Here is a 24,921-nt window from a genome sequence, read left to right as displayed (position 1 = left end):
CAAACTTTTGAACAAATTTCCTAATATTCCCAAGCATTTTTCAAAGAACACCATCTTCTCATGGGACTCAAGGGAGTGATCCACACTAACAAATGACAGGTCTTTACTAGGGCTCCGAAAACCAGTTTTGAACTTCTACTATCTATCAATTTGCAGATTTTTTACTAAGAAGTATTTGGTAATAAAAGTCATATTATCTTTGCTCTCTCACTTATTTCTAAGTTATTTGGACAAAAGAGTTTTCAGTGTTAAGAAAGTAAACTAAATTCCATGAAGGAAATGTAAGCAACAGGGCAGTTTTTTCTAAGTACAAGCAACCCTCACAAAACTCAAAGAATACATTGTGTTTCCTCCTACTGGACAAAGAAAAAGCAAAAGAGCGTTAACTAAAAAAATCAAGAAACAAAACCAAAGGATTTCAGGTTAAGACAGGAGGGACTATTCACAAAAGATAAGTAAATACCACCCAAACATAAGAAAAATGTGAAAGCACATACTTTTTGAATTAGTAATTCCAACTCTAGTTTAGCCGCCAGATAATATAAAACACCACTACGGTTTACGTGAAAACTTTAAAAAAGGAATGATTACTATAACTTTATTTGTAGTACACAATAGACTGAAAACAATAAAGGAAGCATTAAATACAGTGCTCCCACTGCATAAAATATTTTACAGCAAGCCCATGAAAACAATAGGGCAGCTCCATGCCCGTCAATAGGAATGAACTCATAAGATCTGTTCTTAAATGGAGAAAAGCAAGAGAGAACACCATGTACAGTGTGCTACCATTTCTGGGCATCTCTTAAAAGGAAAATATAGGCACCCACTTGCATTTGCATAAAATTAATCTAGAAAGACACTTTAAAAAATGCAAAAGAAATTAGTAGCTGTGGTTACCTCTATGAAGACAAAACCAGAGTCAGGGATAAAAGACTTAGCCTTCACTTTTCAGGTAATCTGAGTTCCAATTAAGTTCACTGTCACTTAATTTCTTAAACCTACCTGTCCTAAAATATAAAGCAATTTATGTTTTGCAGTTTTAACATGGAGTCTATGCATTATGTATTAGTGAGTCTCATACTATCGCTGCAAAGTAATAGCAGAGAAAGCTCAGCACTAGGGGTAGAGGTGAGCAGTAAATAATAATAAATGATACGACGAGGTAAAAAAATATATATATGCAAGCTGTATCCTGGGAAAAAATGCCAGTGGGATACTTCTGCTTGTTTTCATCTGCATCTTAAGCCCGTCAATACACAAAGATCCATCAGCTCTTGACAGGAAACATGAAAGTTGTACTTTCACAAAGTTCTGCAATAATCAAGTCCTGTACTGGCTCTTGATGCCCTCTGCAGAACCAAACCATGTCTAGATAACCTGATTCTTCTCCATTTACCTTTCCAGGTGACTGATCCATGCATGAGAAAATTTTCCTACATCTGACCCCTGCCTAATAGCAATTTGTTCCTCCCTGCTTTCCTGAACCTCCTCTCTGACTCCAGCCTGTGGCCGACCTCATTTGCAGTTCCGACTAATCTACCTTCTCCTCCAGGCTTCCTTTCCAATCCCAACACAGCCAGCCACAATCCAGATAGTGCATGTGAGTCTTCGGGCTCCCATAAAAGGTATAGAGTCTAATTCACTCAAGATGCAAATTAAAAGGCTCCTTAACACATGGATAAGATGCCAGTAAATTCCACTGAGGACAGGTGAAGGGTCCAACACATAAGCATTAAGAATCTAATAGGCAAGAAACTGGGGAGCTGTTAGAGGGTTTGTTCTTCTCCTTGTACAAAGCAAACACAGAAGGGGGCTACTTGCCTTTCAACATAGAAAGGGCAGAGAATAAAAGTATGAAGCAGGGGGAGGAAGAGAGGAATCCATTTTGGATGCATTTGTGGTCTATCTATAGCCTCTGCATCTTAATTTCCTCTTTAATGCCCAAGCCAAATCTGGAGGTTTGCTTAATAAGGAGTGAATCTTTTTGCCCCATCTGGGTTTTAAAGCATGAAGACTACTGGCAAAAATATGTCCTAATGAAAAACTAAACAAGAATGGATTTAAGTGCCATTTTTGCAGGCTAAATTTATTCAAGTGAAGAAAGTTCTAGATTGGCATAGTCCCTGGAAATTTGTTTAAAAAAAAAAAAAAAATGTGTTCCTCATTTAAAAGGCACATGTGCCAGCACTGCTCCTTAAATTATCAGGTCTGATTCAAGATTTGGGACTGAGTCCTGTCAGATCTGGCCCCATCTACTTCCAGATCCTTCCTCAGACCACATCCTATTACACTCCAAACACACTTAACTTTCAGCTCCTCAAACTTGCCATGCTTCTGTCACTTTCAGGACTTTTGCATAGCCTGCCTGTTCCCTTGACCCAGAACATTCTTTACCAGTTCTTTGTGTGATTAGCTTTTTGTTTAAACTACATACAGATGATGGCAGTCTACGTGTTACTTCAAGGTAGCTCTCCCGGGCTGCCCCAAACTAGTTCAGTTCCTCTGGCCACATCCTCCTCCGAGAAACACAGACCTTTTGAAGCACTTATCACAATTTTAATCCTGTAATTGTGAAGTCAGTTGTCTGATGTCTGTCTTTCCCTGCTAAAACATAAGCTCTACAAAGAAGGGATCCTTCTCAAACCTTAGCACAGTACTTGATACACCAAAGAGCCTCAGTAATATTTGAGATGAACAGAGATTGACCAATATGGAACAAGATTAAATTTAAGGTCCACAGCTTGAAACTCGTCTTTAAGCAGGGGAAATGGAAAACAGTGCAGAGTAAAATAAAACCACCAGAGAGTGCGAGCCTGAAACTGACCAGGTAGAGAAGTAATGCCAATTAAATTTGACTCTTTAAGAAGCTTCTGCTGGGAGAAAAAGGCTACAATAATAGCACCCAAAATGCAAACAATTCAGGATCTGATCAACTAGTCACAAGATTTACCCCAATTTAAGATCTTACATGTAATATAAGGTGCTATTATAGAAAAAGATATGGGGAAAAAAGATACCAGGAGAAGTGTCTAATGTTAGCTGCAAGTTCAAGTATTTTAAAGTAGTTTAAAAGAAAGTCTGGCATCATTAATTCTGATTTCTTCTGAACCCCTCTTAAATTCACTGTATGCCATTCAAACAATAGTCTATCCTTTTTCCAAAAAAGTAAATATACAGTAAAATTTTACCACAACACCTTAATATTTCCAGTAGGTTATACATGACATTAAGAAAGCATAAAAGAAGCTTCCTTTTCGGTGGGGGGGGACTAAAAACACCAAAAGTCAAAAGATAAATGACAAGTGGGAAAAATTTTTGCAACACAAAACTGGAATAAAGGGCACATCACTGTAACACATAAAGAGTGCTAAGAAAAATGGATAAGAAAAAGATCAAGATTCCAACAGACAAACAAAGGATATGAACAAGGCAACTGTAGGAAAAAATAAAAGGAAACAGCTCCTACAAGCACTGGAAAAGGTTTCTCCATTCCCTTGAGAGAAAAGCAAAGACTATACTACAATGCCATCATTTACCAGCAAAATCCAAATTTGAGAAAACCCTCTGAGAGCACAGTATGGGGCCACAAGCAGCCCCTCTCACACCCCGCTAACAGAAATGTGAATTAGAACAACCCCACCAAGCAAAATGTCTATTCTAAGTACACACATATAAAGCATTTAAGACACCAATGTTACTTCCAGGAATTTACCCAGAAAGATGTATCACAGAGTGAAGCAATCCCTCTGGAGTCAGTTTGCCTGGGTTTGAATTCTGGCTCTGCCACTCTCTGAGGTGTGACTTTGGTCAAGTCACTTAACCCTCTGTAAGTCTCAGTTTCCTTATCTAATGGGAATAATACTGGCTTCTTCAGAAGACTGATATAAGGATTTAATGATTCAATATGCATAAGGAAATTAAGAAAGTGGCTGGTACATGTGTGCTAGGGAACTATATCCCCTCACATATACTCACTCACATACAAAATGATCCATGTTCACAGTGAGTACAAGAGTGGAAGCCAAGCCAGGTGCAGTAGTGCACACCTGTAATTCCAGAGGCTCAGGAGGTTGAGGCAGGAGAATCTCAAGTTCAAAGCCAGCCTCAGCAACATAGCAAGACCCTAAGTATTCAGCAAGACCCTGTCTCAAAATAAAAAATAAAAGGGACTGGGGATGTGGGTCAGTGGCTAAATGCTCGCACCCATCCCCCCAAAAAAAGTGAGGTCAAAGAATGAAAACAAAATAAATGCCCATGGTAAGAAAGAACTATACAATGGATTACCATGCAATTATTAAAAATTGGAGCAGGAACTATTCAATGTACCAATAAGGGAAAAAGCTCCAAAATATAAATAGAGGGAGCACAGAACAATATATACTTTGGAGAATACTATGTGATCTCTTTTCTGTTCAAATATCTCAATTAAAAAATAAAAAGAGTTGGGGCCATAGCTCAGTAGCTCAAACCCAAAGACTGGGTTTGATCCCCAGCACCATGAAAAAGAAAAAAACATTTTTAAAGGACAGCATTATTTCAAGCCTCAGGAGCCATTAACGCTCACAAATGTATGAACTAGCAGTTCCCAAATTTTGTTGTTGGGTCAAAAGCAAAAGTGAAATTGCTTAGAAATTTGGGGATTCAATCCCCTTTTTTCTAAGTGCTCCTCTATCAGACCCCTTTTTTCCTTATCTGATGAGGAGGAAACAGAAGAGAACAAAAGCTGGCCTTAGAGTAGGTCATCTAACTTGCAATCCCACCTGTCCCATTTACCAGCACTGTTCCCTGGCTGATAATTTCCTAACATTTCACCTGAGTGCCAGGGCTTTTGTTTTGACCATGAGTCTCTCAGAGCCTATCCCCCCAGACCCATCATGAGACAAAACAGAAATAATTACCACTCTCTAGACGCCACACTACAGAACTGGGAGCTGGAGATTCTGGGCAAAGACTGCTTGTTTTTCTACTGCCCCTGAGACTTCTGTCTGCACACACTGCCCACAGCATCCTGTCTTGTGCTCTGGCACCTCCGTGGCTTTATACCTAACACTTCACTAGGCTTTCTGAAAGCCATAGTTGCCAGGTTATGATTTCCCAGGGCATGATTCCCTCAGGGTGCTCATCAGACATTTCTCAGCTAAAAGCTTTCAGGAGAGACCACATAAAATGCCTCATTTCAGATTTCCTTACAGCAGAGCCACAAATGCCAGGTTTCCTACTCCACGCCCACAGGGTGGCAACTTGAAATTCATACTGCTATGTGCCATGGGGGCTGGGACACCAGCCTGCATACCTCACTGAAGGCAGAATCAGCATGACTGGGGGATTGCTACCAAGAAACAGGGCAGCCGGGTAAAAGGTCCAAAAGCCTGTTGTCAACAGGTGAAGGCGGAAAGGAGAGTTAAGAGCCAGCAGCCTCAGGGCACAGAGGTAAAGGCTTAAAGCAGAGAGGAAAAACAAGGATAATACATTTGAGCCCAGAAAAGCCTGTTTTTTGGTTTTTTTAGTACTAGGGATTGAACTCAAGACCTCATGCATACTAGGCAAGCACTCTACCACTGAGCTTCATCCCCAGTACTTTTTAAATTTTTATTTAGAGACAGGGTCTCACTAAGCTGCCCAGGTTGGCCTCAAACTTGCCATCCTCCTGTCTCAGCCTCCGAGTAGCTGGAATTATGAGTGTGTACCACCATGCCCAGTTTGCTGTTTATCTCTCCAACACAAATTTCTTAGGGGAAATATTGCCAATTTCTTAAGGTATGATAATAGTATGGCAATTATAAAGTCTTTATCAGAGATGCAAAATGAACTCTTTACAGGTGAAACTATTTCAAGACTGACTACTTTAAAAAGTGGGGACAGTCAGTAGTTTGTAGATTCACTCTACTTCCGTGTACACTTGAAAATCTCCGTAATAAAAAAAATATATAGTTATACAAAATCTATTACCAGAAAAACAAAATTTCATAGAAGGAAAATGCGAGTAACATATTCTAACAGTCTGATCACATGCCAAACATTCAGAGCTGGGAAACAAGGCCTCAAGTCACTATCTTGGGCAGCCATTTCACCAGCATCCTCTTCAGAGATGGGGTATCACTGAACCCAGGAACCACACTCATCACAAATACAACTTGTTCTTGGCCACAAGTTCCCTTTCAGTATTGCTAGGGCATAACAAGCTGCTCACCACTGGTTAAATGGCACAGAATCTGTATAAACAGCAGCCGGGCCTGGAAGATATCCAGGCGCAAAGCTTTCCACCACGTATTCCCTGTGGGGATGATGTGCATCAGCCACAAATGACAACACAAATGTGTGAGGAAGCACTCTATCAGAGGGGCTTCTTCAGAAGAAGGGACAAAAGGCCTCATGTATCAATCCAGCCATTCAGAGCTGCACAGGATGCTCCAGGTGAAACCTGATGTTCCAAGAAGCATGTCCATGCTGTTGCTTCTCCCTGGAATACCTTTCACTCACATCCTTCTGAGGGAATAAAAACATATGGGTCCTCCAACATATCACATGCAAAATGTTCAATCACTGTCCAGGTCAAACAGTCATTTCATTTTCATTTCTTCCTGAGCCAGTCCTGGCTCTGCCTCCACTGCCTTCTCCCAGTCTGAAAGGTAGGGGTGACCTCTCTCCGTGACTTACAGCTCCAACTTCCCAAAGTCAGCTAACCTACAACTGGATTCAGCAATGAGAGGTACCAGACAGAGGCTGGAAGGTAAAATCCAAGTTGTGGCTCTCTCGTCTCCACCTTAGAGAGGCTGCCTGTCTCCAGGCCCACTGTGGTTCCAGCCTTCTCTGAGTGACTGAAGCTCATGATTTCCACCATCTCCCTCATCCCACCTCTGTGGGAGTGGTATCCTGCTACTGCAGTCTAGGGCTGTTCACTGCCACCTCCTGGTGCCTGCTTCTCAGCAACTCAACCACTGCGATAACCAATTCCCTGGCTACATTCTTCCCTCTCACTCTGGTTTGTCTCCTTTTGTGAATCCTGAATGATAAAATGACCATCTTCCTTCACCCAGGCCAGTGCTTTGCCACCAGTCTCCCCAATGGTCTGAGACCCTTCACCACAATCACAAGGCCTTCCTGGGCACACGGGTATTACTCACACCTGCCTCACTCCCAAAGGGTATCTCAAGTTTGGCACTTGGTAGGTGTCTAAAATCTGTTACATTAAATGAACTCAGACATTTCATAATTTATAAAAGTTAAAGAAGGCCACAAGAAAGGTACACTTTTGAAAATATGTTGAAGGCACAGGAGGATTCTTCTGAGAAAAAACTGACAAGGATTCACCCAAAATTAGGCAACTACCCAGACTATAGGGCAAGAAATTAAATTATTAATTTCTACAAAATAATGAAACAAAAAAAGGTATAACACTGTGAACTCCTTCAAGGAATTCAAGGACCCTCAGAACTGCAAGTGGTCACAGAAATACAAGTGCTGTTAAGAACTGAGGTTCCAGGGCTGGGGTTGTGGCTCAGTGTTAGAGCACTTACCTAGCACGTGTGAGGAACTGGGTTCAATTCTCAGTACCACATATAAATAAATTAATAAAATGTCTATCAACATCTAAGAAAATATTAAAAAAAAAAAAAAAAAAAAAAAAGTTCCAGAGTCATGCTGCCCAACTCTGGCCCCACCACCTATCAGCTGAATGACCCTAAAAATTAATTTCTCTGTACTTCAGTTCCCTGTAAAGATGCAATAACTATGCCCCCCCAGTTTTATTTCAAGGGCTAACTCAAGCTGGTGCACTTGACTTCATTAGTCAGTATCTGTGGCATATGCCAGGGGTCTCAAACTCAATGATATCAGAGCAAAGTAACATGTCTATGAAGCTACAAGGTAGAAGCATCAGACAGAAGTGAGTCTGCAACAGACTAGAGTGCCTGCCTCCCCAAGACAGTCTCATAGAGGTCTTTCAGAATTCCACAGCCAAGCTGGGCACAGTGGCGCACACCTGAAATCTCAGCAGCTCAGGAGGCTAAGGGAAGAGGATTGCAAGGTCCAGACCAACCTCAGCAACTTAGCGAGACCCTGCCTCAAAAGATAAATAAATAAATAAAAAGGGCGGGGGGAGTGTGGCTCAGGGGTTAAGCAGCCCTGGTTAAATCCCCAGTACAAAAAACAAACAAACAAACAAACAAAAAAACCTCAAGAGCCAAAACACTCACCTGAGCCAAACACAGGCACCAGATGCAAACTCCAAATTCTAAGCAAACCTTCTCAGTAAACAGGGAGCAAAATGAGGTCCCAGAAGGATACATGACTTATGCCTGGTCCCACAGTCAGTAAAGATGCCAAGAGGCCTATTTTCCCTGTGCCATCACAGGCCTAGGAGGAAAGAAGAAATGAAACAAGGCAGTTGGTAGCATGTGACCAAGGACAGGGAGAAACCTGAGACCTCCAATCAAAGACTCTGCAGATAGGGAGAAATAAGGAAGTTTAGCAGTGGAAGGGCAGAAGGAAGAGCAAACTGAGCAAAAGACTGAAGAGCCTACTAAAGAGAAGGGAACTGGATTGGCATCTTCCAAGGCATCAATCTAGGGAGGAAAAGGAAGAAAAAGGTCAGGAAGCAAATTCATAATCATTAAAGAGGAAAAGGGAAGTTCCATACTGAACATATGCTAAGGGCTTTCACCGAGTCCTGTCATTTAGCCACAAAACCAGAGAACTTAGATAAAATGATCATGTTTTAGGAAAAAAAGCCAGGTGGCTTAGAGGTCAACTTGGTTGCCCCAGGATCAGCCAGGAAGGAGCAGAACTGTGATACACAGCTCAAGTCTTCCAGAGTTTCAACTTCTAGATAAAATATTGGATTAAATTTAAAGTTCAGATAAATGACAAATAATTGTTCAATATGTGTGAATACCATGCAACATTTGGGAGTTACATATATGAAAAAAAAAAATGTTTTTCTAAAAACAAATACAGCTGTGCATTGTTTTTATTTGCTAACTGTGGCAACCCTATCTGATTTCCAAGTCTCTGTGCATTATACTGATTTCTCCCCCAAAGAACTCTAGAGTGGAAAATGAAGAAAACTGAAAAGAGGGATAATGCACACAGATGGCCTAATAGAAGATGCTAATTGGCAACACATTAAAATTAAAAGCATAAAAGCAGTGCAACCTACAGGAGACTGAGACCTGGAAAAAGAGTACACTGTACTTATGGAACGCAATAAAGTCTACTAGCTTCCATTGTGAGCTAACAAGGGAATTCCAATTTCCTTTCCACATCACCCAGCAGGCACCAGTGACCCAGAGCTTCAAGGCTCTGGGCCAAGAAAGAGCCAACCAAATAAGGGATTACTGTCATTAGTGCTAATCTTCCTTACCTGAAAAAGAGTTCAATGGGAAGGCATTCAGACAAGTAGCATGGGAGGAAGGAAGACAGAGATCCAAAGGCTCCAAACAGTCTTGGCAAGAGCCCATCCCTGCACATCTGGGTTCACCACAGCTAACAACCAGTCCCCACTGTCCACAAAGTGCCTGCTAAATCCTTGAACCAGACAAAGAATGGTCCTTGCCCTCTCTTGCCAGCCTCAATGCCTTTACATCAGGCCAATAAAATCAAATTCATGTCTTGGTACAACGCAAATTCAACCTTATAAAGTCCCCAGGCTACCAATACCACTGCTAGAGAGATTCAGAGGCAACAGAAAGAAAACAGGTCATCTGAGGAGTTCCCTGCAAACAGAGAAAACCACTACCTCCCGCAGACCTGGCCCTGGCTAGAAACCTGGCGTGTCCTTCGGGTACTGCAAGTCTGCAAGTCAGTTTCAAAGATACTCATGTTTTGGTTTCTGTTCTTTAAACCAGGGGCTAAACAGAAGTTGCACCAGGGCGTTGCCCATCAAAGTTCACCTTCTGGTATCTACACCCTCACAAAACAGGGCCAAAAGCCAGATGATCAAAGAAGCTGGCTTCAACAGTCTTCTGTCTGCCCATGTCTCCTTTTTCAAGAAATAATGCAAAGAGTCCTACAACTGACCTACAAGGAAAAACACATCTTTTAGGAAGCATGTGCCTACTGCAGTCCTGTTACCTTAACAAGGCCACACGGGCTAGTTTAATCCTGGCTCATCACCCCCCTCGGGAAATGTGGATAGTTCCCCAGCAACCTCAAGTGCTGGAGAAATGCAGGCCCCGAGAAGCCAGGCTGTGGCATTCCCCACTCCAAGGTCTACAGGCATCTTGGTGCTATCTCAATCCTCTGCTAGCTTTCAGGAGATTATTTTTCTACCATCATCGTACAGGATATCTGGAGCAGGGTTGATTCTGAAATGTACTTTGGGCAACAACAGAGTGAAGATGGGTTGAGTACTAATAACCTTTAATATTTTCTACAGGAATAATTCACATATCAAGAAAACACTTCCACGTATACCATCTCATTTGGTGCTCAAAATAGCAGTGTGGTACAAGACAAGAATCAATCCCACAGATTGCTATTTTAAACTAAGAGCCCAAAACTCTGATAAAATGTTAAGGAAGCTAGAACCTCAGCTGATTGGAATTCAAGCTCTACAGGGCCTATACATCCTCTGCTGTGCCCTACTCCTTTCCTACTGTCCCGCTGCCCAATGACCAACACTAGGGAATAGACAAGGTCATCCAGGGACAGATGCTAAAACTAAAAACAACTTCACAAGGTATTCATACGGCAGAATCAAAGTTTTAGGAATGCTGCATACTTAAAAAATAAAGTAACATATATCCTAGGCTGGGTAGTATTTAGGCAGAAGTTAACCAGGGAATTCATTTTAAAATTCATTGAGCACTATCCAATAAATCTGTATGTTCCAAGTTTGTATACCTGCTGGGTGCAGTGGTACAAACCTATAATCTCAGCAACTCAAGAGGCTGATGCAGTCAGCCTGGGAAACTTAGCAAGACCCTATCTCAAAAAAAAAAAAAAAAAAAAAAAAAAAAGGCCAGGTGCACTGACGCACTCATGTAATCCCAGCAGCTCAGGAGGCTGAAACAGGAGGATGGCAAGTTCAAAGCTAGCCTCAGCAATGGAGAGGTGCTAAGCAACTCAGTGAGACTCTCTCTCTAAATAAAATATAAACATAGGGCTGGGGATGTGGCTCAGTGGCAGAGATCCCTGAGTGCAATTCCCAGTCCTGCAAAAAAAAAAAAAAAAAATTCGTACATTTTATAGTATGTTATATACTCCATTTAAAAAAAAAAAAGTGTGCAAAAATGTAGGCCCTCCCAAAATAAATTTCACAGAATTTATTGAACAGTTACTGTGTTGAGATCTTTCAAACAGCAGAGACTATGTGCCAGTCACCATGTGAGGTGCAGTCAGACTGTCTGTATTCAAGTCCCTACCCAACCACTTACTGTGATCTTTGAGGTATTGCTGAGACGCCCTGTACCCCATTTCTTCATCTGTGACAGGGTGCTCACAAAGAATTAAGAATTAAATCAGTTCCAAACAAAAGGTTGGGAACTGTACCAGTCATTTAGTAAGATTGCAATATGCAACTATTGTTACCAAGGACTATGACTGATCATCTTATAGATGATATGTGACAAAATACTTGTTTTCAAATAGTTTAGAAGGAAAATAAATGTCTGTACTAAGCAGCCAGAGTAGATTTTTAAAATGCAGATATGCTCCTACTGGTCCCTGCCCTTCTGCCTCCCCAGCCTTAAGTAGCAAGCCACCAGCAGAGCCCACCCAGATGCACCCATATGCACCACTCTCCTTCTATGCTTCATTTTTCTTTGGACAATTAGATTCTGCCTGGATGTGGGAAGAATACCTTTTCCAGTCACCACTCACCCCACCCTCCCAACTGACCCTCACTTTCTTCTGGATTAACTTCAAATTTACCCATTAGGTCTTGGCCAAAAATAAAAATAAAAATAAGATAAAATTCCGTCTATGATCTCACTCCTGGATTGACTCAGGGCCCTCCACCAATTAAGCAAGTACAATCTCAACCTCATTGTTACATATGGACACAGTATGGCCAGCAGGTGCTCAATATATTGGTTAAAAAATTCCACTTGTGCTATGCTAACTGGACCATTTTTAAGTAACAGCTATAATATAAACACAAAGAAACTGATACCGGAATGGGCAGAGGCGAGATAAGAGCAAGATGGCTATGCTACAAAGGTAGCAACATACTGGGGTATGTAGGACAGGCAGGTGGATGTAGAAAAATTACAGCCCAAGAGCAACAGAGCCAGAAAGGGGAGCAGACCAACCCCACACCACTGCTGCTGCTTTTCCAAGACAGGGTGTTGGCTACGCTGGCAGCACTCCCTCAGGTCCAGCATCCTGGTGATGGGGTAGCCTTGAATACCCTAACTAAAGAAGAGAACTGTGTAGAAACCACACTGAGGAAAACACCTACACCCAATGAAGCTAAAATGGTTCCTAATTTATATCCCACCCTCCTCCTACAAACTGTGCTGCCTTGTCCTTAAGCTCTGGAGCCGAAGTTAAGCTCAAATCCCAGCCCCACCTGATAACCTCAGACAAATTATGCAAGCTCTCTGGGCCTAAATTTGCACTGGATAACAGTAGTACTGATCCCATAGGACTGTGGCAGAGAATTAAAAGAGAGGATGTATGCAAACCTCTTCCAACAGTGTGTGCCCTTCAGTGAGCACTGGCTAAACGTTAGCTGTGACAGCAACACAGAAGATTTGGAAGTGGGACAATGCTGGTGGATAAAAATTCTTCGAGCTTTTTTTTTTTTTTCCCTTCAAGCTTTGTTAAATTATGGTTTATTCAAAATGCTGCCAAGAAAATTAAATGCTTGCAACACATTTCATAAAAAAATAAAAAGCAATAGTCATCCGTGAGGTGTCAGGTGTTAGGGCAAAGTCCTTTCTCCCAGAGGACAAGCCCTCACTGTAGATTATTCACTCCTCTGGTGTTGTTCAAGTCTGGGTAATTATGCTCAAAATAAATTAGAGCATCAGGTGGGTACCATTAGGGCTGGGGTACTGTCCGTGTTTGTTACAACACAGAAGATGCAGAAGAGATGTATCAACAAGCATTTTTATTGAGATACATTAGGTCCAACATTATAACTTGAATGCTAGGACAATAAGAAACAGTTGCATTTGTAGATCAGACAAATTTTTTTCCTTAAAAAAGTCAGTAGGAATAGAGGTTACAAATGGAGAAATAGGGAGTGGCTGTTCAATAGGGAGTTTCTGTCTAGGAATGATTAAAAAATTCTGGAAATGGACAATGGTTGTAAAACCTTGCATGTACTTAACATCACTGAATAGCACACTTTAAAATGGTTTTAAAGTGTTTTATTCAGCTTTTTCACTGCTGTGACCAAAAGACCTGACAGGGACAATTAGAGGAGGAAGTTTATTTGGTGGCTCATGATTCGAGATTTTAGTCCACAGATGGCCCACTCCATTCCTCCGGGCCTGAGATGAGGGAGAACATTGTGAATGAGTGTGAAGGAAAAGTAGCTCAGGACATCACACCAGGAAGCAGAAAGGGAAAGACTCTTCTTACCAAGGACAAAATATAAACCCCAAGGCACGCCCCAATGACCCACTGCCTCCAGCCACACCCTACCTGCCTACAGTTTCCACCCCGTTAATCCCTCTCAGGGGATTAATGTGCTGATTAGGTTAAGACTCTCCTAACCCAATCATTTCACCTCTAAACTTGCTTGCACTGTCTCATACATGATTTTTTGGGGGACGCCTCACATTCAAACCTTAGCAAAAAGGTAAATTATTTGTTATATATATTTTACCACAACCAGGGATTTGCAAGGAAAAGAGAGATCACTGGCCCTCTTTAGGTATCCCCAGATTATCTCTCCAGAATAAGCACCATGCATTCAAGGTTCAAGATGGTAAACAATTACTATACTTTCCCAAAGACTCAGCTCCTTACCAAGTGGTGATGTGAACCTGAGGAAGCCCAACTGTCTACTTTATGAAGCATATACTTAAAACTCAATTCTTTGGATAACAAAGATATTAAAATCATTTAGCCTTTTTTCCCCCTCCCTCCAAGTTTACTTTCTCTGTAATCTGCAGCTGCTAAATGAAACAGGCACACAATGTTTTGACTCAGCAAATATCTGTTTGGATAAATTAAGGCCTGTCAAGTGACAAACTCTTCTTCCCTGCCCCCCACCACAAAACAAAACAAAACAAAAAAAACTCTTAACAGAAAACTATTACCATTTGACTTAGTTTATCAGCACGATCGAAAAAGAAATCACTGATGTGAAAATAATTTCATAAATTGAGAAATTATCTATATTAAACACAAAGTATAAATATTCTCTCAATCCATTCCTTTTGGCCCCTCTAATTCAATCTCCAAAGGCAGAGAGCACAAAAGATTCAAACTGTTCCCTTCTGAAAGCAACACATGAAGTGTTTTATCCAGGTAACTAAATTTCTAAGGACTTTCTTTAGTTCTCCCATAACCCATGCTGTTTTCATTCTTTCTTTTCCTCTTTCCTTCTATGGAAAATTTTTTTGAACGATGACCTATGTCTGGCTTATCATCCCACCTCTGCTCCTCAGCAGAGAAGCCTCATTTGATCCTCAGTGCCCGGAGATGCCCTGGTGGGTATTAAGCAGATCACACTGGACACACACCTGGCACCGCCTAAGGCTGGATTGATCTGGAACAGATGCGTGGAAGATTAGCCCATCAATCAGCACTGCTTTTTTACCAAGCTGGAATTCAAAAACTGTCCATAAAATAGTTCTAATTAATTTTACATAAGAAGTCTTTGCTTTCACAGTTTCAGATTAAAAACATGAGAAATTCAATCCCTCCAATAATATTCCACAGAAGGAACATGTGTGGGCCCCAGTGAATACCAGGAATAGAGGAAAAAACCTAGATAATTTCGGTTTACCTGACAGATGCAAATTATGGAATTAAAACATCAATGACATTTTTCAATCATTACCATATAAAAGCAAACAAAAAGCCTCCCTACACCATCTCAGCATCAAATGAGCAACAGCTCTCCCCATCACTGCCTCACAAAACCAATAAGCTAATTAAACTGAGTGAATCTGACACATTGTTTCCTTAAAAGGTATTCACTGAGATGGATGAACTTCATTTTGGAAGGCAAAAAATGTAGACTCACCCGCCCTCAGGACCCCTGCTGGAGTTGGTCCTAACGCCCTCTCTTTTCAGCACCTGTCTGTTGATTATCAATTCTCCTGGCTGGAGTGAAAAGGATGTTACCCTGGGCACTAAATGGCCTGCATACCTTGCATGAACCAAGCTGAATGAAGTCAGGTGTGATCTTTGTAGGATGCTGGAGGAGCCCTGACCTACCTTTGGCTGTTCTGCGTGTCTGGCACACAGTAGGTCACGCAGGTATCTGAAAGCTGAAAACGATCTATTTAAGGTTTTTACTTATAACATGTCATTTTGTGCCTTTACTGAGGAAGCAAAGGCGTGGGAAGTGGGGAGAATCAGAAAATTTCCCAGTGTTAAATGAGTATCAAAATGAATTTCAAAAACTAAATTGGACTCCATAAATCAGATTTTGAGACAAAGGGAGGGTTAATTCTTAACCATCAATCACACTGTTAACCCCCACACTTTTTTATGCATTCTAAAAGAACTTACACAAAGTGATGTTTGCAATTTACTGATATGAAGGTTGATATAAACTTCACAACTATGGATTTGACAGCCATAAAAAGATAAGAAAATTTGACAGTCTTGGGGAAGTAGGAAGAGTGTGCAAGTTAACACCACTCCAAGATCCTGATGATTAGAAATATTTTCCAGAGCATTAGTTTCTCTGTCAAGAAAATTGCAACCACCAACAAGCAGGAACATACTGAACCCGTAAGCATTTACTTTGCTAGCTTTGACAATAATTCAATATATCTAAAAGCAACCACACTGTGATTGAAAACCAAAAGCAACACCTACCCACAGAGGAAAAAATTACACAGAAGGGACAAGAAAGATTACTGTTACTCCTTGCTCAGCCTTGCTGCAGTTTAAAAGGAAGGATTAGCATTTCTTGGTGGAAACTCAATTATATCTGCAAGTCATGATTTAAGTGGGGGGGGGGGGAAACCAGGTAGAACATAAATACACAATTGTAACAACACCCCACTTTCACTCTGCAAGTCACAAGTGGACATCTATATAGCTCAGGTCTCCCCATCCTGTTTTCAGACACTTCCCCAACCAGAGATTCAGGTCACCTTGTACTTGCATTGATGCATCTGCCTATGCTGGTCCATAGAGGTTTCCCACAGGTGGCTATGGTATATTTCAACATTAAAAAAAAAAAAGTCAGGAACACTTGGAATGATCTGTCCATCATCAAAACCAAGTCAGCAAATCTGAACATAAACACTTCCAACTGGGCTACTTTTTTTCCTAAGCCTTGTGACAGAAAGCCTTAGAAGGGTGAACCTGAAGACACTTTGTCCCCTCTTTCAAACGAAATGTATCAGGAATATCCAGGTCTACGCTACAAGGTAGCCCACAACATGGCCTACAAAATCATTCATGGTTAGAAGGCAAGGGCTGAGGACACACACTGATTGCAGTAGTCCCCAAAGTATACAGTGTATCCATTCATCCATCCAGTGTTTAGCCATCAATGATGAAGATGGTATTTGTAGTTAAGGCAGGAGAGTGGTTAAATGAACACAAGGTACAAGTGACGGTATTAGCATACTCACCCCAAGGGGAAGGTTTAAAAAAAAAAAAAAAAAAAAGAAACGAAACAGCACATAACACCCTAATGCCTTTGGAACCAACTCAACAACCCTCTGAGCATCTCCCATCTGCTAGGCACTAAGGAATTCGATGAGGGAAACAAATTCTGTCCCCAAAGCAATTTCCACATCTATTGAGGAAGATCTGTGTGGTTGAGGGTGACAGATAGGTTCTATGGACCGGAGAAGGCACATAAGCTAGTGTGTGGCTGACAAAGTGGCAGTGCCAGGGCAACTGGATAGAGGAGGTGGCACCATCTACTTGAATTTACAAGTAGAAGGAGGGGAGGAATAGAAAAGACCATTTAAGGGCAGAAGTACATCCCTGAAGAGCCAAGAAAATCCACTGAAATTCTGGGAACTAGTAGTTTAGACACAGCCTTGAGATCCCTTGCTGGGCTAGATGCATGGGAGAGACGTGGCTGTGAAGCAAACAGCAAGCAGGAGTTGATCATGCAGAGCCTGGTAAAGCACCAAGAAGTTTACCAGATTCCAGAGGGCGACTGGGAGCCATTCAAAGTTTTTAAGCTTCGGGTGTTTCGCTTCAGATCAGTCTCTGGTTTTGAACAACGCTCCCCATAAACAGATACTGTGGATTCGCTAGCTATTCCCCATTTCCAGCAAATACACAAAAGGAGCACTATAAAAGCCCATCATACCTCTTTAAGGCTTTAGGGTTTTTTTTTTCTTTTCTAAATTAAGTTCAAGGAGATTATGGGAAACCCAGAAGATGTCTACAACTGTGAGAGACTAAATCCAGACAAAACACATGAGAATAGCCTCTTAAAGAAGACTGTGTACAGTAGACTGAACTGTGAGGTCATAATTTCCTCAAAGTGATGTCTAAAGTTGGGTGTTTCCATAAGAATCTAAGATTTTTTTTTTCTTCTGTGCAGAAAAAAAAAAAAAAAAAAAAAAACCACACCTCTTTACAAGGGCAATGTCAATCAGATGGCTTCCAAGAGTCTACCAAAATGAACACTTAAAAATGGAAAATAACACATTAGGCTTCCAGAGTAAATAATCCAAAATGTACAGCACCAACTATAGGATGTCATCTGCTGGTTAAAGAAACCATTTCACTATTGATGTTTAAAATGGGTTTTCTAATCATGACATACCAATATGTTTTTCTACTATCACTTCAAACCAGTTATATTTCTGCATTTCTCTAAACTTTTATAATGAATTAATTTTATAATCGAAAGACACTTAAACACTAACAACTTATTAAAGGCCTTTATTTCCAAAACCAACACGTGCTGAAGGTCTGAAAAGGTACCCACTCTGGGGAACCAGCTGAACCCTACTTATACACCTACCAGCACCAAACTGAAAACTCTGCAGTCACTCAATTATTGCTCACAGAATTACAGCCCACCACTATATTTCCTCACCTTCCCAGAGACCATCAACACAACCCCCTTTTTTTTTTTTTGGTACTAGGAATTAAACCCAGGGCTGTTTTGCAATTGAGCCACATCCCCAGTCCTTTCTAGTTTTTGAGACAGAATCTCATTAAGTTGCTGCATGCACCACCCTGTCCAGTCCTTGACTACATTGTCCTCACTGAATCAGGTACCCAAGATCACATTCTCACCCACAGGATATGCCAGACGTATCTGGCCTAACACAGAAAAGCTACTCAAAAGGGTGACTAAGCATTTGTTTTCTGTTTATTTCCCCTACTCTAAAAAATAAAATAAAATATGATCTATAATCGGTAGCCTGGCTGCACTGCTGATTTAATGGAAAAAAATTGGATAATCACTCAAAACATTCTATTCTACCTCTCAGCGCCCAAAATGAACTAGAAGAAAGCTTTAATTCCCAGATGCACCAGGCAGTTATAGTCATGGATGAGAGGCTTTTTACAGTTGATTCTTCCCCGTAATGTTTACTTCTATTATACAGATGCTGAGAACATAGACCCATAAAGCCAGTCCTTTATGAAATGGGAAGCTCCATCAGAATAAGCACTTATATACCAGAAGAGACAGACAAGAACACTGGTTAGAGATTCATTTAGCCTTTGAACTTGGCTGAGAAAAAGAAATGCTACTACATACCCATTACGGAATGACCAAATTCCAGAACACTGACCCCAACCAATGTTGGTGAGGACATGAAGCTAAGCAACTCTCATTCATTGCCAGTGGGAATGCAAAATGGTCTAAGCCACTATGGAAGACAGTTTAGCAATTTCTTACAAAACTGAAAATACTTGTACCTACAACCTATACTCCTACTTGTTTATCCAAATAAGTTGACATCTTTTGTCCAAAGAAAAATTTGCAGGTGGGTATCTATAGCAGTTATATTAATAACTGCCCAAACTGACAGAAAACTATAATCCTACTCAGGAGGCTGAGGCAGGAGGATAGTAGTGAGTTTGAGGTCAGCCTCAGCAACCTAGCAAGAACCCACCTCAAAATATGTTATATAAATGTTATATATATGTTATACATTTTATATATATTTATAATATATACTACATATATAGTGCCATAACTTGAAAGTAACCAAGATGTCCTTCAGTAGACAGAAGGATAATAAACAGTTACATCTAAACAATGAAATGTTATTTAGCACTAAAAAATGATTAAGACCTAAGGGGGGGGAGGACCTAAAATACATATTACTAACTGAGAGAAGCCAATCTGAAAAGACTGCATATTACCTGATTCCAACTCTATGATGTACTGGGAAAGGCAAAACTTCAAAGAGGGCAGAAAGCTAGTGATTACCAGGGGAAGAAGGATTGAATAGGCAGAGCACAAAATATTAGGGCAGTGAAACTATTCTGTGTGATGCTACGATGGTGGATACATGTCATTAAGTATTTGTACAACCCTACAAAATATACAACTCCAACAGCAAACCCAAAATGTGAACTACAGAATTTAGATGATAATGATGTGTCAATGTAGGATCATGAATTTTAACAAATGTACCTCTCTGGTGCAGGATGCTGATGGTGAGAGGCTATGCCTGTGTGGGGGACAAGAGAATATGGGAAATCTCTGTAGCACGTGATCAATTTTACTGTGACCCTACACCTGCTCTTAAAAAAAAGAAAAAAAAAAAAAAAAAAACAGTATTAAAAAAAAAGGAGAGGGGATGTCTCTCTCTTCGCCAGGGTGTGGTTGAAAAGCAATGTGCCTTCCTGAAGATGCTCAAGGAAAAGGAAAGATAGCCAAAATCACCTTTAGAACTCATCACCACAAAAGTTAATATCATAATACAGGAACTAATAAGAGCCAGGAAGGCAAGTAATAGGATTATGGTACCACCTTCCCCTCAAATTAAAATAGTGAAAATAGCAAGGCCTTCACTTCACTGAAAATCTAGACCTTGTCACAAACTTCCCAGGCAAGGGCAATGCCTAAATCAGACTTGTCACGTATTGTACAGCTTAACCTTGACATAAACAATGGAACAGTGCTGTTCAATGGGCCCTCATGGCCAAGGACCCATTTCTGGGAGTCCCACATATATCCTCCAAAATTCCATAATTGAGCAGTTGAACCCACTCCAACACAATTAGGATTCTAGGTAAGTTAACAGACCCTCCAAACTTGGTGGCATCTCTTTTCTACATTTGTCCTTTAGATCCTTAGTTAACATCTGCCAAGTACTAGGAACCCAGGTGGACCATAAGTAATTTTGTCTCCCTGAATATATTAGAGATTAAAGAAGAATTGAGAAGTTTCTCATACTGTCATGTAGAACATTTTTCAAACTTTACTCAGTAGGCCACAGAACACTTCAAGTGCATTTGGTTGTCTGTCAGTTTTAGTTGAGGTTAAGTGCTAAGAAAGAAAGCCACCATCTTACACATTCTTCCCACCAAGTATTCAGAAGGCCTCTGATCTTACATTCCAGGAATGAAAACGTTTGCCCCTGCAAAGCCAACGTGTTTGTGTACAATGTACAGGCCTACTTATAACATGGTCAAAGTATCAAACAGATAACCCTTTCATAGTCTCTCCACCCCTCAATCCTTCCCTACCAAACAAAAACAGCCTGAATTGCTCACTGTAAGGGGCTAAAGATTCTGTCCCATGTTAAGTTTACTACTTTCCATGGTTTACGATATCCCAGAGACTAACCTTCTCATTTACTAACTCAAACCTTAAATAAATGGCCTTCACCAAGATTCCACTTTTCTCAAACCCCACTCAGCAATCACTCTTAGCCAAGAAAGCTGGAGGAAGTGGTTGCCTCTGCAAATTCCTCCCCCTTCCTACCAAAAGGGCACTTCAAGAACTTTACAATCCGGAGATACATAAATGTTGATCCAATTTCATTCACCAGGACTGGATTTGAGCATGCAAAGTGCCTTTCTATAATCAATTGCTATTTAGGTTGCCAATCACACTGAAACCCTGGTGGAAACCTGCTATCTACACAAATCAAGAATGCCATCTAGCTTTCTATGAGCCAGCATTGGGGAAACACACACTAAAGACGCCTTCCTGGCAGAGGGGCATCCTAAATTTGTCCCATTTCATTTCCAGGGTGTGATTTTTTTACCTATCCCCAAATTCATCCGCCTCTCCCGATCTGAGGATTCAATCTAATCAGCCATTGTACAGCAGCGCTGGCAATTTATCCCCTTAATTTCTTGACATTTTCTTCTCTGCTCTTGGCTGGGAAACTGTTTTGATCTGAATAGGGTTGTCTGTGCGGGGATTCTGCATGTTAATGATGTGGAGCTGGCAGGGATGTTAGGTAAGAGCACACAGTGTACTTTTTCTAGTTACGTTTCGCCTCATCGCCCCTATAGGGGCCTTTCTAAACGCCTACAACCCCAGGATAGAGACCTACAGACCTAACCTTACCCTCTTCTGGGGGGCCTCCAGGGGTCAGACAAACAGAACAAACAGCCTGTTCTCCCGTCAAATATATGAACTCAGAAGCAAGATACTCCTAACCACTCCACCTCCACTGAAGGAAACACGTATATCTTGCTCAGCCCGGGAGTCGCAACAGCTACCCTTCACCTTGGTTTCAGCCCCAACCCAATCCCAGCCAGTGTAAGATGCTGCTCTTTCCCGGCTGTATACTTCCAACCCTCCCAAAGGAAGGGCTTCCAACCGAGGTGGGAGCAGTAGCTCTAGTACCCGCCCTTCCCTCTCAATTCTGGCCAGAAAACTCCACTTCCCGGATTCCCGGCCACTCTCTCCCGCCCCCTCCCCGGGCGATCCAGCTAGCGCGGTCCTGATGCCAGCTGGGTGCCCAGCCCAGCTGCGCACCGCCCCCCACAAGCCAGGCCCCTAGGACAGACCTCAGCTTCCCTCTCCCGCAACTCGGGTTCCCCACATTCTGGGCTCACCACTCAGGCATACGAAGACTGAAAAAGTCCCACCCCGCCCCCCCCTCAGCCACGCCACCAGATCCAGCCCTGCCCCGGAGGGGCCTCCTCTCAGGGGCGAAAATGGACCATGAGTGGTTGCCCCATTAGTCTTCTCCCGCACCCCACGAGTGTCCTGGTCCCCCCAGGAGGGCAGACCCACGGGGTCCCAAAGGGTCACCTCCCTCTCCCTCTCAGGTCACGGAGGCCGGTAGGTCTCCGTGGGCAGCGTGCTCGCCGCGGGTCCCCCGGAATCTGGGGGAGCCCGGAGGTTGCCTAGGTCTGGGTGCAGTCCCTCCCGAGGGCGGGCGGAGGTCGGCGCTGCGGCGCGCCCCCGGGGAGCACTCACGATGGTCACGCTGGCTTTGCGCAGGTCGCGGTTCTCCTCCTGCAGCGCCTTGCACTTCAGTTTGTAGGTCTCCAGCTCGATCTTCAGCACCTTGTTCTCCTGCTGCAGCGAGGCCAGGCGGTTGGTGAGCTCCTCCAGGCGGAACGGCGAGATGACAATGCCCCCCGACTTCCCACCACCGCCGCCGCCGCCGCCGCCACCGCCGCCGCCGCCGCCCGAGGTCGACGAGCAGGACGACTGCATGGCGGCCGAGCTGCTGCTGTTGCCCCCCGCCCCGTCCGTGTCGCTCTCGCTGGCGCTGTCCGCCATGGCCGCCGCGGGCTGGGGAAAGGAGGTGGAGGAGGAGCAGGGAGGCGGCGGCGGCAAAGGCTGGGCTGCGAATGAGTGGGCGCCGGGCAAGCACAGGGGAGCGCCGAGCTGGGCGCCTGGCACCAGGGCGCAGACTCCGAGCGGCGGCGAGAGAAAGAGAGAGAGCTTCCCGCTGCCAAGGGACCTCCTCTGCCAGAGAACAGAGACCCCGCCCGGGCTCGGGCAGTATTGCACTGGGGCTCGCTCCAGCCGGGCCTGGCGCGCTCGCTAGGCCGCCCAGCAAAGCTTGCCAAAAGCTCGGAGACCCGCCCTCCGCCGCCTGGCGACAGCCGGCGGTTTGGAAACGCGCGGGCACTGCGGGTGCGGGAGAGCCAGGCCTGCTCGGCACCACCAAGCTAACCCGCCGCACGTGTTCCGAGGGCGGGCCTCAGAGCCCCCTAACCCAAGCCCACAGCTGCCCAGCCTCTTCCGGGCTCGCGCCCTCTCCGGGATTTAAAAAAAAAAAAAAAAGAAAGAAAAGAAAGAAAAACTCAGGCTCCACCAACCCCGCAGGTGCTGGGGACACGTGGAAAGGTCAACCTGGCTCCGGCGTCCAGCCCCAGCCGTTTGGTGGCCCCATCTTCCGCCGACTCTGCGCGCGTGTCTCCCTCTGTCTGTTTCACCCATACACGCAGTTTTATCTTAACAGTGACCCAAGTGCTTGACTGAGAAGCTTCGGATAGAGTTAAGAGAACAGAAAGTTCCCCAGCAATGGGCCGAGTGGGGTGAAACAACAGCAGCCACAGGTTAATCTCCTTACGAAAAGAATTTGCAAAAGAGACACACCGCCCTCCAGTAATGTCATAAAAGCACACTGTGCTCAATTGTTTAAACAAGTTACAACTTCTTTTATTCCCCGTTTCTCTTTGCATTTTGCAAACATTTCCAGCACGTCACGCAATAGGATTAAGAAACTCACATTTGTCTGCTCCAAGAAAAGAGAAACATTTTGTGGAAGGTTTGAAACACATCCCAAGTGCCAATTTTCCAAAGTAACTGCAGACATAACATTATGTTATACAAATAGTCATGATTAAGTGAGAGAACAACATAACTATCACCTTTCTTTGCTATCTTCTTGTTCACTCCTAGAAAACTTCAATAGATAAAACAGATTAATTACTATCATGTGGTCTAATTCAGACTCCAGCATTGAAGAAGCATAAGAAATTCAAAATAAAAAACTCTTACTCCCCCTTCCTGCTCCCCAACAAAGGCTTGCAGGAAATTGACCCAGCAGGTGAAATGATTCTAAACACTTAAACCTGTTAACGCAAAACAGCTTTTACTTATGTATAAAAATTAGAAAGTGAAACTGACCAGACTAGTTTTATTATCCAAGTTTAGTCAATGGAAGAAAAATCACATGGAAACAGAAAATAGGAAGAAAAAAAAAAGTGTGAAAAGTTTTCTATTGTTTTGAACTGTTACAAAGGTTTAAAAAAATGTAAGAATAAGAGATGACTTTCATGATTTTTATTCCCACTCCCCCATTATCTTTAAGCCTAAATTTGATCTAATGATTAAACTACTATACCATAGCTAATAGAAACTGTTGCCCCAGAATAAACACACCAAGAATTCCAAATGACATCATCTTTTATCAAGATGGCTGCTTCTAGCAAACAGCTCAAATATGCCAACTGCAGCTAAATCCTAAATTTCTCCCATGTATTTTTTCGTTGAGTACAAGAGGACCTCTGAACTCAGTCACTGTTGGTTTAGCAGGGAATAAAAACAAACAAAAAAGCATTTGGTTTTGCTCTTCAGAAACATAGCCAATCTAAAAAAAAAAATTCTGTTACAAGTGATTTAGTTTGATTTTTACTGAAACATTTTTCTCCCTGACTTTTACTTTTCCTATCTGGTACATGAGACAATCAGCTCGTTAAGTTGAAAAGAGCTTCTGGAAAACTCACTTGCTGGGTAAAATGGAATAGTAAAACTAGGAGGGAGTAGCACCACAGGGGGAGAACTCAGATTTAACAGCATTCTTTCCACTTTATTCAGCACTGTGATGGAATCTTAAGAGTGGGTCTGGCTTCCATACCTCACAAGTTCCTATTGTTCCCTTCCCATCATATCTTAAGGCTTCCACTTTTAGAGCTCATTGC

At 42.5% G+C, this 24,921-nt stretch overlaps 1 protein-coding gene across 1 annotated transcript in view; it reads right to left on the bottom strand.

Annotated features, from left to right (window-relative positions):
- Positions 1–22,906, bottom strand: part of CCDC6 (coiled-coil domain containing 6) — a 116,844-nt gene extending 93,938 nt beyond the window's left edge. Inside the window, exon 1 of the mRNA XM_079138157.1 lies at positions 22,460–22,906. Within this exon, the coding sequence (XP_078994283.1) occupies positions 22,460–22,768 (309 nt within the window). The 5' untranslated portion in view covers positions 22,769–22,906. The remainder of the gene's footprint in view (positions 1–22,459) is intronic.
- Positions 22,907–24,921: the final 2,015 nt, after the last annotated feature.

Source organism: Sciurus vulgaris, assembly GCF_902686455.1.
Source record: "Sciurus vulgaris genome assembly, chromosome: 4".
NCBI lineage: Eukaryota > Metazoa > Chordata > Mammalia > Rodentia > Sciuridae > Sciurus > Sciurus vulgaris.
The sequence above is the reverse complement of the archived record's forward strand: the minus strand, read 5'-3'. Positions and strand labels throughout refer to the sequence as shown.